Source organism: Odontesthes bonariensis, chromosome 16 (assembly GCF_027942865.1).
Source record: "Odontesthes bonariensis isolate fOdoBon6 chromosome 16, fOdoBon6.hap1, whole genome shotgun sequence".
In the NCBI taxonomy this organism is placed as follows: Eukaryota; Metazoa; Chordata; class Actinopteri; order Atheriniformes; family Atherinopsidae; genus Odontesthes; species Odontesthes bonariensis.
In genome coordinates this window covers 30,387,671-30,399,917 of record NC_134521.1, presented here as the reverse complement: position 1 = coordinate 30,399,917, position 12,247 = coordinate 30,387,671, and the positions used below count along the sequence as shown (strand labels likewise).

The 12,247-nt window shown below is 40.1% G+C and overlaps 1 protein-coding gene across 7 annotated transcripts in view; it reads right to left on the bottom strand.

Moving 5' to 3' along the window:
- The window catches only part of cadm1a (cell adhesion molecule 1a), a 433,220-nt gene that overhangs the window by 81,867 nt on the left and 339,106 nt on the right, over positions 1 to 12,247 (bottom strand). For all 7 annotated transcript variants that reach the window (XM_075486889.1, XM_075486892.1, XM_075486890.1 and 4 more), the window contains one exon: positions 7,702 to 7,860. In XM_075486889.1, coding sequence (XP_075343004.1) covers positions 7,702 to 7,860 — 159 coding nt within the window. The remainder of the gene's footprint in view (positions 1 to 7,701; positions 7,861 to 12,247) is intronic.

The window sequence follows — 12,247 nt, the reverse complement described above, 5'->3', positions numbered from 1 at the left end:
TAGGGGGTAAACAGTTGAAGGTTTAAAGCTGAACAAGGAAATGCCAGAACACTGTGAGCATTCAGTGATGGTTTAACTGTCAAGAATACCTGAAAATAGCAGCGATTATCAGGTTTTAAAAAACTAAGGCGAAGGTACTCTGAGAGGAATTTCCCGAAAGGTTTAAAGATTAAAAACAATAGATGCAGCAAGTAGAACGGCAGCTATGCCTTGCTTCATCAGTATTTTAGTGGCAGAGAAGATCAACTTTATTTATCTGAAAGGTAACTTTACTGACAAAGGAATAAAGCTATATGATACACAAGCGCGGCCAATGGTGATTTGACTTAACATCTTAAATCAATTCATGCCGTTGCTCTTTTGCAGTTGCTTTTCTCTCAACCATAGCCTGCTCTTCCATTGCTACATTTCAACCTTGGGCTGTCTTTGGGTATAAAACATAAAAATATCTAAAGCTTAAGGAAATGGTAAGTGGTGAGTACGATATGAAGGTCTGGGAACATTCAAAGAAGTTTTCTGATAACGTAACGACAAAAAACGAGACACTGCTCAAGAGCTGAGGGAGCTGGAAAGAAGATGTAAGAATGTCGTTCTGACAAACCATTGGGGGTTGCTTCAACAGTCTCCTCTTTCTATTCTTCGTAACGATGGAGTTTAAGTTGATCCCATTCTACTGGTCTTATCAAAGCCTAATTTTTCTATCTTGGTGTGAGAATTATCCTATCCTGGACAAATATCTAAATTTTTTACTGAATCTATGATGTGGGATTGAATTTAGTCTTGCCATGGACAAAACAAACAAAATGTGTGGTCAGAGATGTAACTTTTACCCATTGCTTTAGCTGAATGAAATGCAATACTGCATGTATGGGTTGATGATTTAACAGAACAAAGTGTTCCAAAGGAAAAAAGTAAATCAAGGGGGCTTTTTATCCTCTCATTCACTTTCAGTTACTTGAGATTGTTTCTCTTGGTTAAAATATGACATAGATCATTTGAATTTGAATGAATTTCTAAAAAGGATATTTTAGCATGTCAGGGTCTCCTTCATGAATTGGGGGGTATAACAGAGCGTGAGACTGAAAAGAATGTTGTACTGGTCTGTCGTGGTTACTTCCGCAAGTGGCGGAAATAGGTCTCCTCTGAGGAGTGGCTGGAATCAACTCAGGGGGTAGGGGTGGTTGGAGGAGCTCAGACATCCAGGAGAGATTCAGAGTAGAATTACTACTCCGTTACGTCAAAAGGAGCCAGTTAAAGTGGTTTTGGCACCTGCTCAGGATGTCTCCTGGTTCCTCAGAGAGGGAGTGTTTTGGACATGTCCCACCTTGAGGAGGCCTTGGGCAGCCACAGGACTCTTGCAAATGCCTTGGTGCAAACCTAGAAGCATTGGAGGATGATAAGTCTGAGGATCATTGCTCAGACTGTGGCCCCCGCGACCCGGCCCCGCATTAGTGTCAGAAAAATAATGATGTTAATTCATGTTGAAATAATCTTCTTTGTACATATGCACAGTGATATATTTTAAGACAAACAGTCATCCTTTTATGAAGAGTAAGACTTTGTACTCCAAATGTCTTTTTTGGGTTTGAACATTAGAAGGCGGAGAGAAACATCTCCAGAGCTGACTCATTTCTCAACAGAATTATTGCAGAGTGGTGTAATTACAGTTTTCCAATTGTGATGTAAATTGTTCTTGTTCTCTTCCCATTTTTATGGCCTAAATGTACTCTTTGGTGCTTGCATTTTTAATCAGCCTGTAGACAGAGGGATCTAGCCTGAGTTATGATTTCAAAGCTGGCAGTAAAGTTCCACACTGTTGTCCGACCTTCTCGGCAATAAACAACACATGTCTGGCCATCCATCTGTCTAAATCACACCCTGTCAGGGGCTGGCTTTCAGTGTTGGTGATGGACAGCATATGGGCAAACAGCCAAGTCTTCTGCTCAGTGGGCATACATGGATTTAGACAGAAACCTTTTGGCTTTATTTCCACTTCAAGCAACCTGCAACTTTTTTCCTTGCTGAGTGTCATCTGACCTTGTCCTCTCAGAGTCATAAACACGAAGGACGCCAGGATTCTGTAGGTTGTTTTGAGAGCCTCAAGTAGTTATGGTGAAGCTTTCTTGTTTATGCGTAATGAGAAAACACTGCCCTGCCAGGTCCTGCCTGAATACTGCCGCTTCAGTGGAAATGAAATGGTGTCTATCGTATGCAAGAAGGCCATTACCATTATGCTAACTGAATTATTTTCTTTATTGTGTGCTTCACCTCATAAGCACTCAAGACAGCACTATCCATCTCTCTGCAACCGGTTGACCTTCTGGGGAAACAACCAGGCAGCAAAACAAACGGCTTCTATATATGAACATTAGAGGTACTTTTTTTTCATTATTTAATTATGCCATCCCCTAAAAATGGGCCTTTTTTCAGGCCTGTTCTTACCATGCAATGCACATTTCCTTCAGAGATTGCCGACATAGTGAGAAATGTAAGTAGAAAAATGCAAAAATAGCAAATGTAGGGTTTACTTTACAGGTCTTTTTTTTCATAACTTCCTATAAAGGAAATTATATAAAAATAAACAGAGCAGATTCCTGTAAGGAAAAAAAAACCGGAAATATGGTGCTAATCGCAGTACAGGGAAAATGAAGATCGTGCTTCAGCATCGGTGGAAATACACTGTGATTTTTTTTTATGTCCAATGTAATGTTTAGACAGCGCAGAGCCAATTTGTTTTCATTCCTATCTATTTTAAATTAATTCTGCTGAACTGGAATAATCCTTAATTAAAGCCATTTCCTTACATGTGATGAACTTCAGTGTGGATGCTCCAGTAATGCAACTTTGGCACTTGTCATCATGCCATTAACCTCTGAGAGGCATGGATCATGCGGTGAGTGCTGTTAATGTGGTGAACACACATCAAAACCAAGACCAGGAGGAGCATTCTGATGTCTGACAACTCCTGACAGCATCACACCAATAAGAGAAGATTGCATCTTGCTATGGTTTGATCATTTTCATGTGTTTTAATGATGGAGGAGTACACTGAGCTCTCAGAGCTTACTGTGTATTCCAGGGCATTTTAAATTTGAACTGAGCATTATAGATTAAGATGTGTTCTAAACAAACGGAAAAACAATTTTAGTCCATGTAAGATATATTATTTACCTGTAAGTTCACAGAGAGTGCAGGACTGTCTGTGCCTGTTTGTTGCACATGACAGTATGCACAGAGCATGACAGCAGGAGACCCTGCATGAGGCATTGTGAGGGGCCGAGCTGCCGGTGAGCTCCCTGTTATCGGAGGCAGGCAAAATGCCATGCAGCCTCTGTAGATGCACTGATCTCTTCCTCTCATGCTCACATGGAAAGGTCAGATAGCTACAGAAGGAATTTTATTTTTAAATAGAATGCTAGGACATGCCAGAGGCCAAAGAAGCAAGGTTACAGAAGCATGAGAATAATAAATGTTATCATTCTGTATGAATAAAAAGATCCCAACTCCTAATTACGATGGTTTAATACTCCAATTAGATGGTACATAGAAAGTTAATGATGTGTCATTAATAGGATGAAGTTGGCGACCTCCTTCATTTGTTTCTGTTGTCAGTCACATCAACAGTAAACAACAGTGACTCAGTGCCATCTGAAGCCATGCGTGACCATGCAATCACAGTGCCTCCACATGTTTGATTGATGTATACTCCACATCACGAGCTGTTCCAAACTCTGTTTTCATCCCATTATTCTGGTTCAGGTTGAATTTAGTTTCATCTGTCCAATTAATACTGTTCCAGAGCATACACATAGCTTAGCTTGGCTGAGGATTTGACAAAGTGAAAATTACACTTTCTTCTAAGGTTCTCAGCTAAATTTACTCAGAACTTTAGTTTAACCGCACAAGAACACGCCTGCATAAAGTTTTGGAAGGTCCGGGGGGGTTATAGGGTAATCCATGATTCATTTGTTAAACTAAGACAAGAAAACACTGGAAACCAAAACAGAAATCAAATTAGTTATTAATGTATGTGTTTGAAACATGAATGAAGACATAAACAAACACATGGCCCGCATGTTTTTGTTTCCCAATAAAAAAGAGAAACAAAGTAAACCTAAACTGAAATGTATTCCAGTTTCAGTTCTTACAGGTTCCGTTTTTTTTCCTGACTTGGGGCTAATGTTAGCAGGAGGGCCTACAGGAAACAGATGTGAAACTTCAAAACAAAAGCTCCAACAATCGAGAAGCCATTCCAGGAAAGTGTAACATGAACAGGCACTAAATCACTAGATGGATAAATCCATCTATCAACCCACATTTAAATGAATTACAGAATACTCAATAATACCCAGATCAGATAGTGACAGTTGTTGACAGAAGCTCAAGAATGATGCAAAATCTCATCTCAGTGCAAAATGTCCCCAAATCTGCAGCCTTAACAACAGTAAGAGTTTTCACTCAACTTTTAAAGAAATATTTGATATAATTCCACTCACTCCATAAATGGCTTCATCACACCATAAAATGTGACTGAAGTGCTTATGTTTCACAGTGTCTGTCTCTTCATGCAGTTTAAGAATAAATTATGACACACAAGTGCTGCTAAAAGGAAATCTTCCTCAAACATCCGATTATGAGCGCATTGACTCACTTCGCATTGCAGTTTGGTACAGTTTGGTGAAAGTCGACGTTCTTCGGAGGATATTTAGATCACTCGCTGCAGCGGCGCTCGTTGATGAACTCATCTCACTAGATGTATGTGTAGAAAGCTTCCTATAAGCCTCCGGATAGCCCCGGATAACAACAACATGGCAGCTATGAGCTAACATTGCAATAGTACGCGTTCATTCATTCATTCGTCTTAAAGTATTGGTGAAATAAAGACAAGATGGATATATCGGATCTCGAGTAATCTAAATATCTTCCGAAGGACGCCGATTTTCACCAAACTGTTATCGATGAGTAGATGAACATATTTTATGCCAGAAATAAGGTTCAGGTTTAAAAAAAACAAACCTTCCCTTTAATGCCAGGAAAGTAAAGTCTGAGTGGAGTTTGTGCTGGTCATGGTGCTGTCAAGAAAATACATCCTGACATGTTAATCTTTTGTCATGTTGTGCACACACACCATGACTGCGATGACCTCGCTGCATCTGTGCTGAAAAAAGAAGGCAAGAAGCGTGGATACTTTTAAAGTGAACCACAGTGCACTGCTTAAATACATCTGTTGTCAGAGTTGACAACAATGGAAATGCAAGAACGGAAGGATGTCTTACTTTATGATCTGAAAAGAGGAAGTTACCTGGTTGTTTCTGGCAAACAGGCACAGGCGGCTAAAAACAACAAGTCTGTTGTCTCTTTGTGTTTTTTTTCTTCATCATACACTGAGATCATTTCTTGCTAAAAAAGCAATGCACTAAAGTTTCAGTGTGAAGAAAATGGGAGAAATGTATGCCATTTAATTAGTGGATTAGGAGCAGTCTACTCACTTGCAGTCCAATTCAGATTTTATCCATGCTTGGAGAATTCTCGGCCGTGGCTCAGTGGTTAGAGTTGGTCGTCCAATAACCGGAAGGTTGGCGGTTCGATTCCCACTCTCGCCACTCAAAAAAGATTGGTGGAACTGATAGCTGGAGAGGTGTAAGACCACCTTCTTGTCACGGCTGAGGTGCCCTTGAGCAAGGCACAGTACCCCCCATACTCCCTGGGCGCTTCATGGCTGCCCACCGCTCCAGGTTGGCATCTGTCTCTGAGTGTGTGACCCTGTGCGTGTGTGTCAAACAGGTGCCAACCTGGATGGGTTAAAAGCGGAGGACAAATTTCATGTGTATGCATGACCAATACATCTAATCTTAATCTTAATCATTGCCACTGGCGTCATGCACCAAAGATTTAGTCAGGCGAATGCAAGCAATTTATCCAATTAAATAGTTCATAGAGATGGACCGGTAATAAAACTTTTTGAGATAAAAATTGAAAAAAGAATGAACTCATAAATACTGATAAATCTAAATATCCATAATCATTTCTAACCTGTGAAATATCAGTCAGCCGATGGTTCAAAAGAAGCCATCTAAGTCAAACTAGAACAATCCTTATAAAGCAGAGAAGCTGGTTTGTAACACCACTTAATGGTGACCTGAGATCCCGCTGGCAGCTTAAAAAGGATGCACACCAAACAAGAAGTGCACCAAGTACAGGTAGGCGAGGCCTGCACATCATTCCCACTGTGTACCAGCTGGCACATTTATGGATACCTCTTTCTATTCAGCTGTGAGAGCGATGTGTACGCTTACACAGACCATGGCTGGTATGAAGACAGCAGGGTAGTCTTGATGCCAAGCAACAATACAACCTTAAATAAATGATTTAAGTCAGTGTTTCTGCTCCATTTCTTGCATGCCAGGCAGCACAATAACTGCTGGCATAACTTTTTCTCTGGCATCGTTATCTCGTAAATAATTAAAGACCCAATAAACTTTGATCATTCTGACAGATTCACAATTTGATTACAGTGTAGTGGTCTCTTGCTTGCAAGTGTTTCCTCTCCACTTAAGAATATTATATACTCCTTCCCTGCTGCTCACCTTCCATGCAGCTTGAACCCCAGCTGCAGGAGAAGGAGTGGATACTCATTCACACCTTAGGTTTGGTCAATTAGACTTTTTCTTTATTAGGAAGGTTTCTAACCGAGTGAAATTACCTGGAAATAACTACTATCTATGGTTGCCATGATAAGAACTAGTCACATTCTAAATGCTTCCTTAATCTCCTTGAGCAGAACATAGACCGGGCAATCCTTTATGAAAGGAAAAGAGGCTATGCTGTTACGTCACTCCTTGCAACCAGGGAAGCCATTCCAAGTAATAATTTTGTTTAGTTATACTATGGGATTATTATAGATAAATGTGAGAAGGTTAGTCTGGGCAAACATTCTTACAAATTTCCCTTTATGATTTTTTCTTTTGTTTTAAATGACCAACTCTGGTAATTATGGAGTATTTTCACGGAACTGTTAACGTTTGCTATAAAAATGCAGGAAACAACACAATAAGAAGGTTTGGAGTCCATATTTGGAGAATTGCAGTCTTACCACAGCTGACCCACATCTCAGCCAAACAAGTGTGGTTGGATTCACTTTGCGGTAGAGTTCCCTTTCCCATAACTCCTTGACCTGAGTTCCATTAAAGTCAAGGAAAAGTGTTCAGAAAACTATTTGAAAGTATCCCTAGACTTGATGGTCAGGCAGGTGAAACACTCTCAGGTGAGTTCAATCATTCTCAGAGTGATAACAAGCCAACAAGAGTCGCAAAGCCTGAGACTCAATATCAATCAGTTAAAAGTGTTGAACTCTTATTTGATGAGAGATGAAACATTTTCAAAAGGTTCAGGTCCAGATGACTTAATTCACAGAGATGATGGACTGTAGGATGTATGGACAGACGCATCGATGATTTTAGGTAGTTTGCCTTAGGCCTTTTAAGAGGTTTATGTTGCCATGTCATGTTATTATGTTTGCTATAAAGATGCCGGAAACAAAGTTGAGCGAGGAGGAAAATCTGGATGACAACCAATCTGAGACGCATGTTTTAGAAGCATTTTGCAGCATCATAAATGACTTATGAGGTCATTAGTTTACTTTGGACAATTCTCATCTTACTCAATAATGACTGAAAAGATGCACAATACAGAAGTACTTACACTGCACTTCCAGGTATTTCTGCGCTCGGAAGTCCTTGACAGCAGGGTGGTCCACGATGCAAACCACAGGCACACCATCATCCTCTTTACTAACAGTGAACGTCAGCCGGCTGGTTACTGTGTACATCTTGTCGTAGGTCAACTCAACTTTGGGCTTACCTGAGAGAGAAAAAAAGAAAAAACGTGACTTCAACGGAGCAATGTAGGAAGTTAGATTTGATCTGAGACCTCTGCAGAAAACTCTAATTCTGCCCAACATTTTGTCAGTTCTGTATCACTAAGACTTTTTGGACAGTAGAGGCTTCACTCCTTTGAGGTTGCTGAGCACCACAGATGTGGAAATGCAGGGATGAAGCTGGGATGTAGCAGAATTCAGAAAAGTCTATCAGTCATTTTCAAAGTACCAACAACTTGTCCAGGACTGCCGGGACAAGGGGTGGACAACATGGCTGATGACAGTGGAAGTGGGTTGTCGAGGATTCCCAGCTCAATCAGCGTGTAATCTAATGACAAAGGTGGGATTGAGAGGCCACTTGAGGAAAGCAGCCGTTCGTAGGTTGGGAGAAGCGGCAGAGAGAGCCTCCTGTTGGCTCTGGCATTAGAGAGAGGACACCAGCTGGAAGCCTGGAGGAGGGGGGCAGTGACTTGGCCAAGCACTGCTGACCCGCCAACTGGAGAGTGTTGTGGTTAAGGGTCGAAACACTCTGTGAAGGTTGGGGACCACCTGATGACCCCTCCCCCAGGTCAAGGCTCGTCCATGAAAATGGATTGATAATAGCATCTTTGATGTATTACAGAACACCTCAACCACTTTTAAAAGGGTGACCAATCTGTCATCAACAGCTTTAGAAATCCAACAAGACTTGAAAGAAAACAAAACATCTGCAGTTCTTTACAGTACCCCTTAATGCTTAAGACAATTCAAAGATTTAACATATCTTTAACAGGTCTTTAAATGAGGTAAAACCACTTCAGATGAAAGCCAGGTGTCAGACAGATGGTCCCACATTTGACTCCAGAATACTTTGGTATACAGAGGAGTTCATGGTGGACTCAATAACTGCAAGCAGTCCAGGTCCTGTGGCTGTAAAACAAGCCCAAATCATCAGCCCTCCACCACCGTGCTTGACAGTTGGTATGAGGTGTTTGTGCTGATATGGTGTGTTTGGTTTTCTCCAAACGTGCTGCTGTGCATTATGACCAAACATCTCCACTTTGGTCTCATCTGTCCAAAAGACATTGTTCCAGAAGTCTTGTGGTTTGTTCAGATGTAACTTTACAAACCTAAGCTGTGCTGCCATGTTCTTGTTAGAGAGAATAGGCTTTCTCCTGCAACCCTTCCAAACAAGCCATATTTTTTTCTAATTGCTCTGTCATGAACTTTAACATTTAATATGCTGACTGAGGCCTGTATAGTCTGTGATGTAGTTCTTGGTTTTTTTGCAGTTTCTCTGAGCATTGTGTGGTTTGACCTTGGTGTGAATTTGCTGGGAAGATTGACAGCTTTCTTAAATGTTTTCCATTTTCTCTCTGTAGAATCATGGACTCCAAATAGTTTAGAAATGGCCTTATAACCCTTCCCAGATTGATGGGCAACATTTGCTTCTCTAAGATTATTGCTGATGTCTTTCCTCCTTGGCATTGTGTTAACACACATCTGAATGCTCCAGACCGGCAAACTGAAAAAACTTTTTATAGCTTCTAAAGAGGTGCTCACACTTACTGATGATCAGTTAATCAAGTGAATTTAATTAGCAGCACCTGGCTGCTACTTACCCTCTTATGGAAGTAGTAAGGATGGACACATTTTTTTTAAGCACCACTTTTTTTGAAAACCAAAAACATGACATAGTGTAATGTGTTGTTGATAATCTGAGGTTGGATTGAGCTCCTTTTAAGACCTGGTAAAGATTAGATGATTTTTTTGTTTGTCCTGATACATAAAACTTTGTTTTTGACACGATTGTATATATCATGAAACCTGTAGTTTCTGCAGGTGATGTAGCTGCAGTGAACAAACAACATGCTCTGCGCACTGAGACACACAAAGTGCACGGTGAGTGCCACGGACGCTTTCTCCAGCTACTTCTACTGTCACTGTTTCACCCAAACTTTCTGGTCCATGAGCACTCCAATTTTTGCAGGAGAAAAAAAAAAAATCGATTTTCTTTCGCTTGGTTGTTGACACGAAAGCACTGATTAGCAGGCTCATTTGAATGCATCAACACACACATGCTGCTTTGCACAGAGCTATGGCTTTCTGGTTCAATGTGGGCATGTATGAGGCTGATCCAAATGGGTGCATTAAAAGCTGGATTGTGACTAACAAACCTCAGATAAATTGGATTAAGCTATTTTCTGCTTTAGTATGCACCTTTACTTTTAGTATGGACCCTCTGCACCATTTTAATAGTGAGAGATGCCCTGGGCCTTCCTTAAAGTGAGGCAACAATATTCACCACCACACACAAACTATTCTTTCCATTTAGAATTGAATAAATCATGAGTTGGAACTGGGTTTAAAATAAATACAGCACAGCTTGATGTCTTCATCATTTAAATGACTCCTAATAGCTTATCAGTTAGTTGATTTCCTCTTGAGGGTTCAATATATTTTCAGTTAATATTATATGATATGAAAATGATATTTTGGATTTCTTGTCATTTTTTTTGCATCCTTGGAGTACGTTCTGTAAAAACAAAACAACAGGATGGAAGCTTTATGCTCATGGCTGCCAGAAGAAAAGGGTTTGAAATATTGAAAGACCAGGAAAAGGCATCAATGTTAGAGGTGGGGAGAATGTCCTTGATAATGGTCAGATAATGTGAATCAGCTAAAACCTGCTTGCTGTTCGAGACTACTGTGCCTCTGTGAATCAGTCAGGCTTTTTGAAGCCAGATATATTGTGTGGACACATTTTGCTCAGCATTACGAGATCGGATGCTCGCAAAGTGTCCTGGTTCCCCTCGTGTTTGCGCCATTATTTCACACAGGCAATATACTCTCAGATATACTAAAGAGGACAGCCTCATCACAACTATACAAACAGAGAAGATACATAGAGACAGTCCTGCTCATTCCAGTCATGAAGTAGCATTAAATAGTTTTATCCCTCTGTCCTATTTCCTCGCAGTTATCTGCAGGAGTGTGTTTGCATCCCATCAATAAACCAAACACAAGTGAAAGGGGGAAAGTGTCTGGTAAAAGAAATACTGGGAGAAAATGTAAAATGAACATTTAGATTCATCAGTTAACATTTCAGCACTGTGCACGTGTAACAATCCGTTACTGCAGCTCAACTACACAGTGACAGCTGTCTTTTTGGATGCTGGAAAAGTGAAACTGTGTGATGTAACTGCTGTAAAAGAACAGGCTTTCGCAAGCTGAAAAGGTCGCTTAAAATCTAAATGTATTAAGATGCATAAAACCTTAGAGAACAAATGTCTTGATTCAAGTCTGGGGTTTGGGAGTCTTTGACTGTACACTTTTCAAAACTCACTGTGAAATAGAAATACTGAGAAAAGCTAAGTGTCTACAGGTCTGGGAGGATTCACAAAGAATAAGTTGTAATTAGCATAAATGGTAAGATTATTGAATTGATTAATTAGCTGCCAACCAATTTCCTGCCTATCCCGCCTTTTCTACCATCTGTCATCACCTAAAAAAAAAAAAAACATCCCACTTGAAGGATACCATCTTCTTCCAGTTATGTGCTATTAAGTATTCCTGGAGGCCAAATCATACACCAGGCAGGCAATTTAAAACACAGTGATTAGCTTGTGGAAGTTTTTTAGCCTGCCACTTCTTTTCCTCCTATTCCAGTTAATTTATCACCACCAAGCAGCTGCCAACTCATCATCCATTTGTGTTATATACAGATAAAATAAAAGAACCCTGCTGTGCACAGTAGGGAACCAAACTGACTCCTGGAAAAATCTTTGGAAAGGCAGAAAAGACCAGGAGATTTCAAAGATGGACATCCGAGTGTGCAGCATGAAATGTTAATCTGCAAAGAGTGAAACAAAAAAAAGCATGTATCCTAAGTCTTCCATGTAAGTCATAAAAATGGAGGGAGGTAATTAGGTTGATGCACAGTGCAGCATCAGGATTGCTTTCTCTACTTTCTATGTGTGCATGGTTTATTGGGTGTGTGCTACAGGCATTTAACAATATATATCAAATCACACAATCCTCTGTGAAAAAGGCCGTGCTCCCCTCGCGCTACTGCTAGCTCAACTGAAACTGGTCTTTAGACTTCCCTGCATTTAATATGAGATTATGAAGGAGAGTGTAGGTGTGGTGATCAGAAAAAAGAAAAGTATCGTATTCTTTATTATATATTAGACATTTTACACTTAGACATTATGCAACAAAAACTAAGCTAAAATGCAGAATTAGTGTATCAAAAACTACGTCCACCCTTACTAATTAATTCAAATTGAGAGTGTTTTGATTCATAATAATGGTAGACTTGTTTCAATTGTGTCTGATTCTCTTTTAGATAAAACTCATAACTTGAAAAACTCTAAAATCTTTAAAAAGAAA